The 17,077-nt window shown below is 53.3% G+C and overlaps 4 protein-coding genes across 4 annotated transcripts in view; 1 reads left to right on the forward strand and 3 right to left on the reverse strand.

The window, feature by feature from the left end:
• Window positions 1-2,271, reverse strand: part of VTN00DRAFT_9216 (uncharacterized protein) — a gene marked incomplete at both ends in the record, with an annotated part of 3,160 nt that extends 889 nt beyond the window's left edge. The window contains 3 exons of the mRNA XM_069436152.1: window positions 94-1,955; window positions 2,015-2,158; window positions 2,229-2,271. Coding sequence (XP_069284801.1) covers window positions 94-1,955; window positions 2,015-2,158; window positions 2,229-2,271 — 2,049 coding nt within the window. The remainder of the gene's footprint in view (window positions 1-93; window positions 1,956-2,014; window positions 2,159-2,228) is intronic.
• Window positions 2,272-3,309: 1,038 nt separating this feature from the next.
• VTN00DRAFT_9217 (DNA-directed RNA polymerase II subunit RPB1) lies at window positions 3,310-8,815 on the reverse strand (the record flags this gene model as incomplete). The annotated part of the gene is made up of 5 exons (XM_069436153.1): window positions 3,310-3,325; window positions 3,382-8,258; window positions 8,325-8,395; window positions 8,457-8,613; window positions 8,687-8,815. 5 exons carry the CDS (start codon window positions 8,813-8,815, stop codon window positions 3,310-3,312), a joined length of 5,250 nt encoding a protein of 1,749 aa, XP_069284802.1.
• Window positions 8,816-9,648: 833 nt separating this feature from the next.
• On the forward strand, window positions 9,649-11,422 carry VTN00DRAFT_9218 (uncharacterized protein; the record flags this gene model as incomplete). The annotated part of the gene is made up of 5 exons (XM_069436154.1): window positions 9,649-9,718; window positions 9,782-9,843; window positions 9,899-9,987; window positions 10,065-10,205; window positions 10,285-11,422. 5 exons carry the CDS (start codon window positions 9,649-9,651, stop codon window positions 11,420-11,422), a joined length of 1,500 nt encoding a protein of 499 aa, XP_069284803.1.
• A 1,745-nt stretch (window positions 11,423-13,167) lies between these two features.
• On the reverse strand, window positions 13,168-14,372 carry VTN00DRAFT_9219 (uncharacterized protein; the record flags this gene model as incomplete). Its single annotated transcript, XM_069436155.1, has 2 exons — window positions 13,168-14,059; window positions 14,143-14,372. 2 exons carry the CDS (start codon window positions 14,370-14,372, stop codon window positions 13,168-13,170), a joined length of 1,122 nt encoding a protein of 373 aa, XP_069284804.1.
• Between the last annotated feature and the right edge of the window lie 2,705 nt (window positions 14,373-17,077).

The following is a 17,077-nucleotide window of genomic DNA, read 5'->3' on the forward strand; positions in this document are numbered from 1 at the left end:
CTTACCAGGCTCTTCCTGAATGGGGTTAACCTTCCCATTCGTGATACGGTTCCAGAAGGATCGTATTCGTAATTTTATGAGACTTAGCTTTACCGGCAGATACGCTTCCTTGTTCGTCTCGAGGGCCAAATCATAGTACCTCTTGGCCATGTGGAAGTCTTGATCAACAGCGACGCCATTCTCATGCATCCAGCCAAGGTTCCAAAACGCCTGAGCACTATGATGAGCCTCGGCAGCGGTGTGGTAGCAGATGGAAGCCTTTTCAGCATCGGGGGCGGTACCGATCCCTGCAAGGTAATAGTCGCCCATCTTAACAAGAGAGTCCACATTTGCCTGCTTCGCAGAACGGGTCCAGTAGATCAAGGCTAACTCTGGGTTCCGGAGCAGTGGTGGGCGTCTCTTTTTCGCCCAAGGGAGGATGGAATCCAGTGACAGCACTGAGCGCTGCTCATCAAGGAGATATGCCACATTTGACTGCGCGTTCTCGTAGCCCTGCTCAGCAGCCATCATCGCTCCGATCAGTGCCGTCTCTTTGTCGCCATTCTCGTAGGCAGTATTAGCTTCGATGAAGGAGGAGTGGATCTGTTCTGCTCTCTCGGCAACCATCTTGTAGTAGGCAGAAGCTATTCCACAATGCCGCTCCCTCCCGATGCCATTGTTCGCAATTTCTGCAAGGTAGTAAAACGCTTCCATCCATCCCCAGCGAGCGGCTAGCTCAAAGTACTTAGTGGCTGTCGCAACGTCTCCTTGATCCAGAAACAGAGCGCCTAATCTCGTCTCTGAGGCTGGGAAGTCCTGTTCAGAAGCCGCCTTGAAATACGAAGCAGCCTTGTACGCATCCTGAGGGACCCCATATCCGTGCAGGTACATCAAACCGATCTCGTGCTGACAAAGAGGGTCACCGTTCGCAAGCCCCCGTTTGAACCAAGTGAGAGCGGTTGCGAAATTCTGCTCCACGCCTTCCCCGCGAAGGTACATCATTCCGATATGTCCGGCGGCTTTGGACGCAATCTTCTCGATTCCTACCGGATGACTCGTACTGACTGTGCCATCCTTGGTCCAGTATCGCTTTGCGACGAGCTTGAAATACTTCATGGCCTTTCGGAAGTTCCTCGGCATTGTTCGCGTGCCCTCATAATGCATCTTACCGAGACTAAAGGTTGCCTTCAGCTCACCCTTCTTAGACATCAGATCCAGATATTCGAGGACATCCTCGAGGCTGGCATCAGAGCTCGAATGCGGTCCGTCTCTGATTGCGTTCGGACCCGAGCTTGACACGCTTGCACCTTCACCATAGACACCACCTTCCTCGTCAGCCCAGCGGTATGACTCTCGAACCATGCTCTGGCCACCAGGTGGTCCGGACCTGTAATAGGCAATAGCCTTATCCGCCACTTTCTTGTAGTAGTAGGTAGCTTGGTCGCAGTCTCTTGGTGTTCCGATGCCGACATGGTTTCGGAACGCAATCGTCATTTCTGACCTCGTATTGCCCTGTTCTGCAGCAAAGGTATGGTACAGCAATGCCTTTGCCTGGTCACGCTCAACCGCGTCCCCGATCCCTGTCGCGTACATGAAGCCCACCATATACTGCGCCGTACTGTTTCCAGTCAAGGAAGCAAGGTTTGAGTACCATTTGAAGGCCTCCTTGAAATCGCGCGGATGTGTAAAATTGCCGTAGAAGTTCATCTCAGCCAGCAGGAACATCGCATCAGGGTTCTGGGCCTCCTCCGCCGCAACCTTCAGCTCCTTGACGGCCTTGGCGAGATTGGGATTCATCTTCTGTTTCTGCACGCTAGGTTCCGCATATTGATCCGACACTGGACTATTCAGGAAGAGAATGTAGAAGGCTTCCTTCGCATAATGGAGGGTGTGTCCGAAGAAGCCAGATGGCCTTTCATGTTTCACGACGGGGATCTTGGAATCCCGTAGGATCTGTAGGGCGGAGTCGACGTATTCTGGAAGGGGCGCAGAGACAGTCAGTAAAGCCCCATGCTCATGAGACCAAATTCCTTACCGCTTCCATCCCAGACGTTTGTCCCCTCGCCTTCGTTCGTCGATGGATCGGCTCCATTCTGGTATGGTTCGCGAGCGATATCCGTTGACTGGGACGCATCGCTCGAAGACGTCCGGGCTTCAACCACGAACGCTTGCAATAAAACTGAAATAAATGCAACGTGTCAGTTGACCTCATGGATCTGAGATTCGCAGCAGCTCTGGGGAAGTCTTACGCAACGCGCACGGCAGGATGCGCCATAAGCCCAACCTATTCATCGTGCCTGCGTAGACTAGGTTTGTATGGTTAGTGAGAGGCGCATTGCGACCCTGATTCTCAAGAGCACATCACAGTCCTTGCGGCTGGAGCGGACGAGATGTGAAATCGCGCCTTGCGCTTGGAGTTCATGAACAGGAGCTGGAGCTGTCCTGATGCGGTACGGGCCACCTATCCGCACGGAGCTTAATTTCGCCGACTTCTTCCCCAATCGACGGCTCTGACACAGGGCGCCTCAACATTCAGCTGCCCGCTCACCAGAGGATAGATAAAACGTACAACTCACTTAGCGTCCAGTGGGTGCTGGTCCTGCTCATGATTTTACCGGCCAGAGAATCTCATTTATCCACCGAGTACCGTACTTGATTACTTTCATGTTCGCTGCCATGCGGCACGTGCTCACTGCTTTGATATTGAAACTCATCTAAAGTTTGTCTTTTTGTAACGTCTGGTGGCCTGGTACTTTCTTTTCTTTTAGTTTCACAATCTTTAGGAGAGCACTGGTCAAATTCCTTATGACAACTACATTGTCAGGCTTTCATAAGCAACTTAGTGTATTCATGTTATTCTCCTACTCGGCTTGGGTTAAGCTGTGTACATGGAACCGAAGAACAGAAACACTAATACAATCAATAACAAACGTTCATCATTGAAGGCATGGGGGATAACGCCACTTGAGAGGAAAAAAGCCTCTCCAACTCCAAGCTATTATGCGCGCGATAGCGTCTAGACTTAAAAGTGCTCTGTGGATTTCTCTTTGCAGAAACAGGAAAAAACTTTCGCACAACCAGCCCCTGATCATTCACAATTTTTGGAACGGGCTGCTCAGAATCAGGAAAGAAAGCAATTCGAACCTCTTCTGGTGAGAACTTGAAAACGATACATCGACGAGAGAAACAGACGCCCAGATCATGAAAGAAAATGACCAACCAATTCCGAGACCTAAGATGCAAGATGGTTCTTTTTGTATGGTTTGTGTGAAGGGAAACGGGGTGGTGGTACAACAAGAAACCATGAAACGCAGCACGAAGAGGCTAACTTCACTGGCGTGGAGACCTAATAGTTCTGTCAGTGAGATGCACATCGGAATTTTGATAATTGAAGTAACTTACGTCGGGTTGTAAGCCGGCGAGGTTGGGCTATAACCTGGGGAGGTAGGTCCGCCAGGAGACGTCGGAGAGCCAGCGAAATTAGGTGAGGTTGGGGAGTATTGCTCAGGGCTCGTAGGAGACCATCCAGGGGAAGTCGGAGTATACTTCGGTGAAGTAGGAGAAGTAGGAGATAGGTGTCGGCCAGTAGCACCAATAACGGGGCTGGTCGGACTGTAGCTGGGAGATGTAGGGCTAAATGCAGGAGATGCCGGACTGAAACTCGGCGACGTAGGGCTGTAGTTTGGCGAGGTTGGCGAAAAGCCCGGTGATGTAGGGGAGTAAGACGGTGATGTCGGGGACGCTTGCCCATACGCTGGGGACGTGGGCGAGTATGCAGGTGATGTAGGCGCAAACGAGGGACTGGCCGGCGAGAACCCTGGCGAGGTTACGAAACGCGGGCTTGTAACCATACCGGGAGACGTGGGAGAGTAGCTCGAAGACGGCGAATAGCCCGGAGATGTTGGACTCGTGTTGAAGGGGCTGCTCGGTGAGTAGCCGCCGGGGCTCCTGGCCATAGGGCTGAAGCCGCCGCCAGGAAAACCGGGTTGCGGCTGGTACGGGGTCAAGCCATCAGGGGTCTCGGATCCCGCCTGTCGGATCGGCGAGAACTTCGAGTCAGGGTCAGGCGTACCAATATAGGCGGCTTCCTGCATGGGTGAACCAGTATCATATTGGGTCGCAGCGCCATCAGAGATGATGGCGTCCTTGGCGCCGATCGTTCCCATGAGACCGAACCTCGCGTTGTTCGACACAACAGTGTTCAGCATGTTCTGGTCTAGGTAGACGTCGAATTCACCGGTTCCCGCAGGGGCCATCTGTCCGAGGATCAAGTTCTCGGACACACCGCGGCAGTCATCGAGCTCACCAAAAGCGGCAGCGTCCAGAAGGATCTCGACCGTCTCTTCGAAGGAACATCTCATCAGTGCACCATTGTCTGCACGGTTGATACCATGACGGGTGACTGGAGTAAGGTATCCTCTAACTGTCATGACATCGACCAGAAGCGCCAAATGACGGTGGTTGACGTAGGAACCGTCGAAAGCAAGCACCTGAGTCAACTCACGCAAAACCGCAGTTCGCGCAGCCTCAATACCAAAGACCTCAAACACCTCGATGAACTGGTTGGAGTAGGTACGGGTAGCATCCACTCCAGGAATCGCCAGAACCTCGCCGAGGGAGGAGCCGCTTGTTTCAAGAACCCATTCCTTGCACAAGTCATCGTTCTTGCTTTGGAAGAGAGATCCATCCTCGAGAACGCGAACCTTGTTCTTCTCGTTGATGAACGCACGCTCGACACCAGCGACTCCACGGAGAGTAAGGGTATCGAGTAGATGCTGCTCCAGCTTCTTGAGCGTGACATCGTACTCCATGTCATCGTCCTCTTCCTCTTCCTTGTAGTCCTGGATCTGACGAATGCGGATGACCTGCTCATCGGCGTTGTTGTCACTGAAGATGACCGCGATATCCTTAGGATAAGCCTCCTTGATCTTCGTAGCGACGTCCTGCACGGTAAGGCCTTTGTCAAGAAGCTTCGGCCGACTCAAGATGATACGGAGTAGCCATTTAGACTGGCGAGTGGAATCGTCCGTGACATCCTCAGGAATGATGAAGTAAGACTCCACCATGTCTCTATCATTCTCAATGACAGTGGATTGAATGTCCGGATCATAGTAGATTTCAGTCGCCTCAGTAACTGATCTCAAGCTAGTGTGTTCAACAACGCTTCGGAGCTCCTTGGCAGCCTCCTTATTGTGGGCTCTTGAAGGCTCCTGGTAGACCGTCATCGATGGCGTCTTGATGTTGGTAGCCACGTTGAGAATTTCCTTAAGACGAGGCACACCGAGAGTAACGTTCTTGGACGACACACCAGCGAAGTGAAAAGTGTTCAGTGTCATCTGCGTAGCAGGCTCGCCAATGGATTGGGCAGCAAGAACACCGACCATCTCGCCTGGGTTGGCAACCGCCTTGGCAAACTTGCTCTCGATGGCACCGAGGACATGCTGGAATGCAAGCTTGTTCATAGAATACTCGGTGACGAGTCTGCGGAATGCAAGCCGCGAACGAAGCTGCGCCTTGAACAACATCGTGGCGTTCTCTTGAGCCTCTCGCGAGATGATATCATCTCCGCGAACAACCACCAGGCGATCCAGAAGGGCACGGACCTGAGGAATGACTTCTGCCGGGTGAAGGTCGCTAATAGTTCCATCACGGATTCTAAAGGTCGTCTTGGCAGACTCGAGGATACGCTGCACATTAATTGGAAGTTGCATCATCTCCTCGTCCTCCTTGGCGACACTGCGAAGGAACTCGCGGTCCTTCAGAAGCTGTTCCCATTCCTCGTCAAGGTATTTCTGAACCTCTATGTCACCTGCGATTTCCGTAGCCTGCTCCAGCACGTCCGGTCCCAGGGTCATTTCAGGATCCATCAGGTCGACACGGAACCGCTGACGGAACTTCTCGTCCGAACATCTGATGACATCGACTCTCTGGTTCTCGATATGAGCGCCATCGAGGCCATCCTCTCCATAGAGGAACTGGATAACGTCACCCAATGAGTTACGAACTGTACCGTCATACTTGACCATGACCTCTTCCAGAGCCTTAACCAGCTTTCTTTGAATATAACCAGTCTCTGCGGTCTTCACTGCAGTGTCAATGAGACCCTCACGACCAGCCATAGCGTGGAAGAAGAATTCGGTAGGCGTCAGACCACGGAGATACGAGTTTTCAACAAAGCCACGAGACTCTGGAGAGTAGTCATCCTTTGTGAAATGAGGCAAGGTGCGGTACTTGAAGCCGAAAGGAATACGCTTGCCCTCAACGGACTGCTGTCCGACAACGGCAGTCATTTGGGAGATGTTAATAGTCGAACCCTTCGATCCAGAACGGGCCATCTGGATGGCATTATTCAAGTCTTTCAAGCTCTTCTCCGTCGCGTCACCAGCCTGATCACGAGCGTTGTTCAGAGCACGGGAGACCTTGCTTTCGAAAGTTTCACGCACGTTCATACCGGGCAACGGCTCCAAGAGGTTGTCCGTTGCCTGCGCAGTAATTTCATCAACCTCCCGTTTGCGTAAGCGAACACACTCTTCGATCTTCTGGATGGTAGCTGGATCAGGAATCGTGTCACCGATACCGATACTGAAACCGTTGTGCAGAAGCCAGTAGTTGACCACTGTTTGAGCACCGTTGAAAAATGCCATTGCGGTCGCTGGCCCATACTCGTTGAAAATGGTATGGATGACACCACCGCCGCTAGCACCAACTGTCTTCTTCGAGAACATGCCATACATCAGCTGCCCGCCGTGGATGAGGAGACCGCCGTCAGTCGATGGACAGAACTTCTCTCGCAGCGATGCTGAGTCCTTATCGACACGCAGGAGGTTCAAACCCGGAGGAAGAACCATGCTGATCATCTGCTTTCCGGTCCATCTCGGTCTAGGCTTCAGAATGGCCGGCTGAGGAATTACACCGTCCCAGTCGGGTACCCACAACATGATATTCATCACTTGCTCCTTGGTCAGGAACACATCACGCCGGCAGATCTTGTAGATACCACAGAGAGTATCTTGGACGATACCCATCAGGGGACCATTTCGCTGGGGTGATACGATGTTCAATGGAACCATGCAAAGCTGACTCAGTTCCGCGCGAGACTCTTCGCTCTGGGGCACGTGCAAGTTCATTTCATCACCATCGAAATCAGCGTTGTAAGGAGTCGTAACAGACAGGTTAAGTCGGAACGTCGAATATGGCATGACGCGCACACGGTGACCCATCATAGATTCCTTGTGCAGCGACGGCTGTCGGTTGAACAGAATCACATCGCCATCCATGATATGGCGTTCGACCTTCCAGCCATACAACAGTTGCTGGCCACCAGCCCTTCTGGCATGACGAAGGTCAATGCGCTCTCCGTTGTCTCGAACGATGTATCTCGCTCCGGGATGCTCATTAGGACCGTTCATCACAAGCTGCTGAAGCTTATCGATGTTGTAGGGCGTGACGACTTCCGGGTACGTCAAGGTCCTAGCGATACTCCTTGGAACACCAACTTCGTCCAGCGACAGATTGGGGTCACCCGTGATGACAGTACGCGCAGAAAAGTCGACACGCTTGCCCATCAAGTTCTGACGAAGACGACCTTCCTTACCCTTTAGACGGCCGCGAATTGCCTTGACTGGACGATTAGACTTCTGCATGGCCTTGGGTTGACCAGCAATGTCGTTGTCCATGTAGGTTGCAACGTGATACTGCAACAAGGACTCGAACTCGCGGACCACATGTTCGGGGGCACCCTCTTGTTCGCAACGCTGGACGTTCTGGTTCGCGCGGACAATTTCTGCCAGCTTGTATGTCAAGTCATCTTCACCGCGCTGGCCGGTACCACTGCCGCCAACAAGAACACTTGGACGAACCGGAGGTGGAGGAACGGGCAGTACGGTAATGATCATCCACTCAGGGCGGGCATAATCATTGCTCAGACCCATTATCCGGACATCTTCATGAGAGATATTCCGGAAAACATTGAGGGCCATCTGAGGGGTGATCTGTTTCTTCTCCGGCTGCTGGATATCGGTATCGTCCATCATGTTCTGCTTGTTGGGCTTCCATGTTCCGACCAGACTGATTCCCTCCCTTCGGATCGTAGGCTGAGCGTTACCGCATCCGCCGTGCGACCTCTGGGGCTTTGAGCCTTCCTTCTCCTTGAACGGCTCATCCTCGTCAGGAGGGGGATCAGCTTCACAGATCAAGACATCCTTGGACAGGCGCCAGATCTGATCGAAACGTCTCTTGGGGTCTCGCGTACGCAGGGCATCGAGAAACTTAGGATCGGACTGATTCCATTAATGTCAGCAAATATTGCCATAGTATGATTTGCCATCCCATGAGGGATGACTAACCGTATTGGCCTTGATCTTTCCACAGTTGTGGCAGACCGTCTCCAGCAACTTCTTGATCTTGGTCAGGAAACCTAGGAATGAAGCGTTAGCAGGATCATAGATAGAGAGGACCGATAAGACCATCGAACGTACCAATGTGGAAAACAGGAGTCGCGAGTTCGATGTGACCAAAATGTCCAGGACATTCCTTCTGCCCTTCCTCGCAGGTCTCGCAAGTCCATTGACGATCGATCGTACCCAGGCGAGGATCGTTCAGACCCTTGGTCCGGGGCCTCTGCCTCTGCTCATCCTGTTTTGCGACCTTATTAGCGCTGCTCTCACGAGCTCGAGCGGCAGAAGGGCGTGAGAGAAGCAGCACAAACCATAGTCTCTGGATACTCAACATGCACCACGGACATCCGTTTGATCTCCTCCGGTGAGAGGAGACCAAACTGGATCTCCTTAATCGTGCGCAATGGCGCCTTGGAGTATGGGAAGTAGACGTTCGACATTTTGGCGGTTGTGGTCGTGACAACGTGGACTCGGTGAGAGACTCAAAAGGCGTTTTACCCCAACCGATCGGTGAAGGAAACTCGTGATATCGACCGTCTTCGACTGGATGATGACAGCTCGTCGCAGAGTCCGTTCAGAATATCAAGTCCAAGGAGAAAGAATCTCCAACGCGCGATGTAGCGACGATGGAGAGAGGGTTGCTGCTGCTGGCCGGTGAGGCCTTTGGCAGCCCTTGCCACGAGGGCGCCCACGACCCTATCTCAACCCGACGTCGCGAAGCTTCGGAATCGTTAAAAGAGGGGCGCAACGGTCGGTCTCGTCGTAGTCTCAGGCTCAAGAAAAGATATCGCGATGCGAAACGCGATATCTCTGGGCGTTGGGCGATGGGCGTGAGGTCTGGCGCGGTGATGAAAGGGAGTTTGTCTGGATGTTGCCTCACCTGCGATCGGGCAGGACTTTTAGCTCGAGTTTTCATGAGCCGCAGGGCAGGCTAGGCACTGCACACTAAAAGGCGCTAGCGCTAGTGCCATGATGTGGCGCCAGTCGGCATTCGTCGGGGTTTGCTCCGGGCCCCGAGGCGCTGACCGCCCGGCACATGCCCACACTAATATGCACGGTTTAAACGGCTCCTGGTGCAGCGGCTGGTCTGGTCCTCTCCCTTCCAGGCTTCCAGCCCCCGGTCCCAGTCCGACCAGTCCTACGGATACAGTACGTCCCCGCGGCCGACCTCCCAAGGACGTGATCATCCCCTCCTGGCTGTCAACCAGGCAGGGCCGTTCTTTGTTTCTGTCCTCAGTCTCTCACATTCTTCTCTCTTCTACCGTCCTACGCCATGAATCTTTCACTCATTGATCCCTTTGTCCTTGCGCAGGACTACCCTGATACCCTGACTGACAAGCTAAGTGCGTTGCAACACCTGAAAGCTATATATAGCCCTGGTACAGACAATACTGAACAGCTTATAGGAAGTGGCCATGCAACGTGTCTGCGATTCAACCGTCGAGGAGATTTCCTTGCTTCTGGAAGGGTACGTGGTTACAGATGCAGGCGCAGAATCGAGCAGAGAAGCTGACATTGTTTAGGTCGATGGCACAGTAGTGATCTTTGACGTCGAGACAAACGGAGTCGCGCGCAAGTTACGAGGGCATACCAGGCAGATCCAATCCCTAAGGTACATGTCTCTGCGGCCAGAAATGGTAGATTACAAAAGTGGTGGAGCATAAAACTAATCGGATTCGAGTCTTGCAGCTGGTCACGATGCGGCAGATATTTACTGAGCTCTTCTCAAGATTGGAAGTGCATTCTCTGGGACATGAAAGACGGCTCACGCGTGCGCACAGTCAGATTCGAAGCCCCGGTCTATATCGCAGAATTGCATCCTTTTAATCAGTACGTTACCTCCTCAGACAGTTGTCTCACGCAGCTACGACATAAATTCCGGAACGGACCCCACTGACTATCTAAATAGCTGGCTCTTCGTCGCCTCCCTCTTCGAAGACCAACCCGTCCTCGTCGACATCTCCTCCCCGAAACCCGTCAAACGTATCCTCCCCTCCGCTCCCCTCCGTCCCCAGCTCAACCAGGAAGATGTCGACCCTGCCGTGGCCAAAAAACAAGCCGCCCAGGACGCCAAACACTCCACCTGCGTCAGCATCTTCACCGCGTTGGGTAACCACATCATCGCAGGCACCTCGAAGGGCTGGATCAACATCATCGAGACGCAGACCTGCACGATGATCCACTCGACACGGTTGTGCAACGGGGTCGTGATCCTCCTCCGTCTCGCGAGCAACGGACGGGACTTGCTCGTCAACAGCTCAGACCGCGTCATCCGGACGATCGTCATGCCGGATCTATCGCAGTTGGGAGTCGGCCTGGACCCGGGGAACATCAAGCTAGAGGTGGAGCATAAATTCCAGGACGTCGTGAACCGGTTGAGCTGGAACCACGTCGCGTTCTCATCGACGGGGGAATTCGTGACCGCGTCGACGTTCATGAACCCGGACATCTACGTCTGGGAACGCAGCCACGGCTCGCTGGTGAAGATCCTCGAAGGACCCCGGGAGGAACTAGGCGTGGTGGAATGGCACCCATCCCGACCGATGGTCGTCGCCTGCGGCCTCGAATCCGGCTGCATCTACACCTGGTCGATCATCACACCCCAGAAATGGTCCGCGCTGGCCCCGGACTTCGTCGAAGTCGAGGAGAACGTGGCCTACGAGGAGCGCGAGGACGAGTACGACATCCACCCCGCCGAGGAGATCCACCAGCGCCGTCTCGACCAGGAGGACGAGATCCCCGACGTGCTGACCATCGAACCCGTCAAGGAAGGAGGCGTTGGCGAGGCCGTCGTCGACGGGGCGCAGCAGCAGCAGACGGAGACCTTCCGTATGCCCGTCCTCCTGGATATCTCGGACAGCGAGAGCGAGGAGGACATCGTCGCCGTCGGCCCCGGCACGATGCGGCGGAGGAGTCCCGGCGCGGGACGCGAGTGGATGAATGGGGACGAGGGGGCCGGATCTGGAGCTGGAGCCGCGGGCAGGCAGGCCACGACAAACGGCGTCTCCAAAGGTCAGGGTAATAGAGGACGACGAAAAATGAACTAGATGCCTTCTTTTTTTCGCGTTTCTTTCTTGGGGTGGGACATCTTACAAACAAAAGCATAAGTCGATTCCCAGGTGTGAATGGAATGGAACAGGTCTGGTTTGCTTTGGTTCGGTTCGGTTGTCAGGAGTTCAACGGAGCATCATAATATCAGATCAGGTCAAGTCAGGTCTGGTTGGGATCTGCCCCGGGGGTCTACTAGAACTTTTTTTTTCATATTACCCATTTTGACATGTATTGTACGATATGTATCCATATTCATATTGCCCATGTATATATAATCATATATCATTATACCATGACTATATCATGACCATGACCACAACGGAAGGGACATTTTGCTCCATGGATCCGATTCCGATCCTGCGCCAGAAGAAGGCTCTCTGACTGAAAGCCACCCACTGACTGCCGCGTCACGGGGCCTACCTACCCTAACCGAAAGGACGGAGAGAGAATAATGAAGCAGCTACATAGTTGGGGCGGCAGACGGGGGCAGGTTATCAGCTAAGTCATTAAGCAAATCGACTGATTGAATAATCCGCGAATCGAAGGAAGTCCATTACTATCAATTAATCAATCAAGGGCTTTATCTTCATCTCGTCTCGTCTCGTCTTATCTAGGTAGTTCTCCAGCCTCCTTAGCTAGATCGTGCTGCAGCCACAGGTAGGTTACCTAGCCACCACTTGGGCAGCAATTACTATTACATGGTCGGTTCGAGAACGAGAACTCAGGGAGAAAGGAAACAAAAAATGATCATAGCTCATAACATAACACAAAAGGACATCAACAATATCAACAAGCCGCAAGGCAAAGAAAACGAGAGGGGAAATCCGGAACACCAGTCTGAATGGATCAATCGTGGATACACGTATCGAAGAATGAGCATTGTAGCAAGAGGCCAGCAGCCGGGCCGGGGGGTATAATGCCACTCTGCACGTAAATCGACCTAGAACGCCGCGGAAAATGCCGTTGTTCGTTTCAAGGCAGACAAGCGTCACCGCAGAGATGGGACCGATGGAAAGGCTCTAGACAAAGGTGCCACATCGAGATAAATTTGGAGAGAAAAAAGAAAAAAAGAAAAAAGAAAAATTCTATCCCATCCTTTTCTTATATTTTTTATCCCTGTCATATACTTCATGTTGTTTTCTTTGACCCAGTGCCTTTTCTTCCATAATCTTGTCCCTTCTATCCCTTACTACTCAACCAAACGTTGCGAATCCGATACCACGACCATAGGTGGCAAAGCATTATTCTCACCCATAGCGTGGTCAGTCTCATCTGTTCTTGCAAATGCTCCCTCCCAATGGTAGTGAGTGAGTCGGAGAATCTGCAACATGCGTCGTCAACGACATTCCCCAAGGTCGTTGGACCTGAAATTTCAATGCTGACAGCGTATTCTGGCCCAAAGCCATTCAGTGATAACATCGTAGCATGGAACAAGCATCAGGTCTTCGGTACTCCAAATATGCGTCAATTGTGCAGGCTTATTCCAACTGCGATGGCAGGACGTTCAATGTTTTTCTCAAAGTCGTCGTGAAAGAGTGCCTCAAGTATAGGGCTGGCGTTGCATAAGGGCATTGATAATGAAGACCCGTTCAGTAGATCATATCGTCCAGGGGAAAAAAAGATCAAGAACTGGAACGCGGACAACGCTCAGGAACAATATCCAGGCCTTGAGAGGGTTGTGTAGGGTGCATCAGCGAGTGCTCAGGGTGGAGGCAGATGGGGAAACCCGCTGATCTCACCTCTAATTGGCAACAGGCTTCCGCGCTTGATATATATGGAGAATATTGTAGCAATGGATTTCTTTGTTGAAAGCTTCGGTTTGGACATTCGCTGCAATGCTTTTTATTTCATCCACTGACCAATGAAAGACACGGCTAAACGGAGCAAGGCTGAGTGTCTCGATGCTCTCTGAGATGGCCAGATTGTACCACCGTCCCACCGTTTTCTCATGCTCATCCTGATGCCATGGGTTCAAGGGTAGCCCAACCATCTGATGGTCGATTTCGACGAATCCAGCATCCTGCAAATGTCTCATCGTCTCGCGTGCGCTGTGGGCGATGGGCCTCATGGTATCCTCAGTAGCCTGTTTTAAATATTGATACCAACTACGCAGAGCCGAGCCATCCAGGGACCGGTCATCACAGCGAGGCTCAAAATCAATCTCGACCTGTTCGAACCACGCACCCGGTTTGAGATGGGCGAATATCCTACGGTAGAGGCTCGGCCAACTGGTGACACTCCCGCAGCCCATTTGCAAGTGGATCAGGTCCCAGGAGTCTTCACCCAGCGCCCACGGACTCTCGTAGTCCCACGGGGCGTAGAAGGCGCAGTTCTTCGGATGGTTCGACGGCTGTATGGCAGCCAGATCCACCCCCACGACAGACGCATCCGGATATTTATTCGCCACGTCGATGGCCCAGATTCCTGTGCCACAGCCCAGATCGAGAAACCGTCCATCGGTGGGATGTGGAGCGTAAATCAGTCCATCCGAGACCCGCGCTACGGTGAAGACCTTGTGGAAGATATCAAGGCGGTCCTGCTCCTGTTCATCGCACGGTAACATGTAGACTCCCTTGCGGAATCCATGATAGGTCCGTCCGTTCTCCTGGTGGTTGGGGTACTGCTCGGAGTTCCTTTCGAAGAGTTGCACATTAGCAATTGAGTGGCCCGATCTCCGGTTGTGACCCTCGGGGGTGTATTTGTGCCCAGAACATACTTGTAGGTGGGAGCCACCGAGGTTGGAGATCCGTTGCTGCCCCAGCCGGTAGCACCGGCCTGATCCCTCTGGGCCGGATCTGTGACGGCATAGATGTCCATGGCGTTGGAGTTTTGTCTTTGTCGCGAAGAGCTAGCAGGAAATGTTGACTGCAGGTTGTAGGGAGAGTGAGGAGATGGGGTCCCAGTAGCCGCCGGCTGAGGCTGGCCGTACTGGTAGCTGGGCATCATGGTGGCCGCGTGAGCTGGAAGGGAGATTCCCTGGAGAAGATTGGGAGCTCTGGAGCGGGTAACGAGGCTGGCAGGGGGAAGTTACCGGACGCAGAGCCAGCGGTCTAGAAGTGGAGCGGGTGGCAGTGAAGCGAGGACATCTGTCAGACGGGCGAACGAGGCAGGCGCAGACGGACGGGGAGTCGAAGGAGGCTGCAGACTCTGACGATAACGACAGCATTAATGAATTTGTGAGTACAAAGAAAGGCGACGCGGAGCTGGCGGGCCGAACACGCAGTGCCGCGAAGGAAAAGTAGGTAGTAGGACGGAGACGAAGGGAAGATCCCAAAAATTGGGGTCTTGGGCCGGGCTATGCGGGCTGCTAATGCAGGCGCAGGACAGCAGAGGTCGTCAGATCGGGATCATAAGAGGCTCAACAGGAGGGGAGCGTGAGGGCTTTAAGGTTGTGCAGCTGGCGGACGAGAGCTGGGCGGGGTGGTTAGCTGGCTTTAGGGCCCCCAGGCCCTCCGCACCCGGGACGAGAGCCATCACCGCCCAAAGCTTCGGGCCCGTCACGTACAGCTGGCCTCGCCCTGCAGAGCCTAAGGCCGTCCTAACCTCCTGGTGCCAGACGGCCTCTGGAACCCTGCCGGCTGGAGAGATTCTCAACAGACGTGACTAGAGGCAACTTGCAGCTCTGCTGTATCCAGGCTGACGTGCTAGCACCGAGACGGCTAGCATCACGGCGCGACGGGATGTGGACCCAAGCTCAGACAACCCGGCGATGCGGTTGAAGCTTCTTTCTGTTCAACGGCCAGGGAAAATAATTAGCACTGCGCATTGCGTGCAGCTGTCCGTACCACGAAGGCCCAACGGACGCGGACCGTCGCCTGCAAACTCGGGACTAACCCATGGCCCTCCTCAATGGGTCCTCTTTTCCTCCGGGCGGAGTAACACATCCCTTACTAAGCCGACTGCCTGCTGTTCCTCCTCTGACCGCTTTCTGGTCGTCTTGGCTCCGCCGTTCTGCCCGGTGTTGCAAAGTGGCTGAAACCGCTGCAAGATCCCAGGACTTCACCTCGCCAAAGAGACCCGACAGCAGCTGATCCTCGTTTCACAACGGTGGGATCGATCGTCAAGAAACAGGCCAGATGGACGGCAGTGAAAAAAGGATTCTGGAAAGAGAGTCCGGTGAACGGGGCCCTCTAGCCGGTCCAAGTGCCGCCAGACAGCGAACTATCGAAAGGAGCGTACGCAGTATGGAGTATGTACTGTACGGAACATTCATCCATGGATACTCTCTGCCCATCCACAAGTTAGCAGCACATTTTCGGCAGGTTCCGATGAGGCTGCACCTAATTACGCAGACCGCCTCGACACGGACGATCCTCTCCCAGACTTGTGGACGATTTGGAATCGCAGTGCGCCGTTCAGCGTGCTGCGCCTGCTGTGTTATACGGTACTTGAACAGTGGAGCGGATGCGGACGTCTTCCCCATCATGCTGGATCATCCGGCCAAGGATCTGCTTCCTTGGACACGCTTCTAGCCGAGGCGGGTCAGGGAGCACACCTTGTCAGGTGCTTCTGGCTTGATGCACAAGTGTTCTGTGCGTCTGTGCCTATCGTGTATCAACGACCACCACAGACAGCACCACTATCAGACGTTGAAATGTGGACGATGCCCCGTCTACGGAAGCACTAAGCACCGTACGGACTCCGGAGATTGTACCCTGCTCCGCAGATGATATGGCCCGAGCGTCAACATTTGAATAATTGAATGTCAGTGCTTCCCGTGCATCTTCCTGAAACTTGGGACAGCCTTTGCATTATTGCTTTAAGCATCCGAAAACGTTAACATAAAAGTAACATAGTTCGGCAAGATCCACATGTAGGCACAAGTAATTCTTACGCAGTACTATGCGCATCATACTTCTAACCTTAAGCCCCGCCCGATGCCCATGACAGCGGCCTCCATTTATTCGACACCTTTAAGGTGGAGGTCAAGTTCACGGTGTACCTAGGTAGTCATGATTACCCTGCTCTTGGAGTTCCTACCGTGCCTAATTTTTCTAGGCCGCAGCGGCTCGGCCCTAGCTCCATCGTCACGGACGATTACTCCGTACGTCGAAACCAACACAACACAATGCCTGTCAGAGAACGGCCGCTGGACCCCAGGTCTTCTTTGGTGTCTGGAGCAATCGACATGTCTCATTGCCCCGCACCACGGTTACATGGGCCTGACTCTGCACTCTACGGATATATTATCGACCGGTGAGGATGCAAAAGAACCAAGCACCTAGCGGCCTTCCCTGGATCTTAGCGGCTTCGTCTGCCATCATTGCTCTGAAAGCTGAACATGAAAGGCAAAAAATGTTCGCCATAGGTATTGACAAAGTTATCTATTCTGTGATGAAATATGACGAGGAGACTCTGTCTTCCAGGCATCATTTCAACATTCAAAACCGTACCAGACAAGTCAGCCTCCCAGGTATGTACGTGGCATCGCTTCCAGCAGTGGCCGAAACTGCGGCCTGGACTGGGTTCCCTTGACGGACAAATGACCGCTAACATTCAGCTTCAGCGCTAGTAGGTGCGTCAACCAGGCGGCCGAGACCCCGCCCTCAGCAGAGCTACCCAGATACCCGGGTCCCGTGGACCATGGCCATGGATAGAGATAATAATGGAACATCGTGCATCTGGTGTGTACCACCATCCGGGTTGAGATA

Source organism: Thermoascus crustaceus (assembly GCF_041956765.1).
Source record: "Thermoascus crustaceus strain CBS 181.67 unplaced genomic scaffold VTN00scaffold_7, whole genome shotgun sequence".
In the NCBI taxonomy this organism is placed as follows: domain Eukaryota; kingdom Fungi; phylum Ascomycota; class Eurotiomycetes; order Eurotiales; family Thermoascaceae; genus Thermoascus; species Thermoascus crustaceus.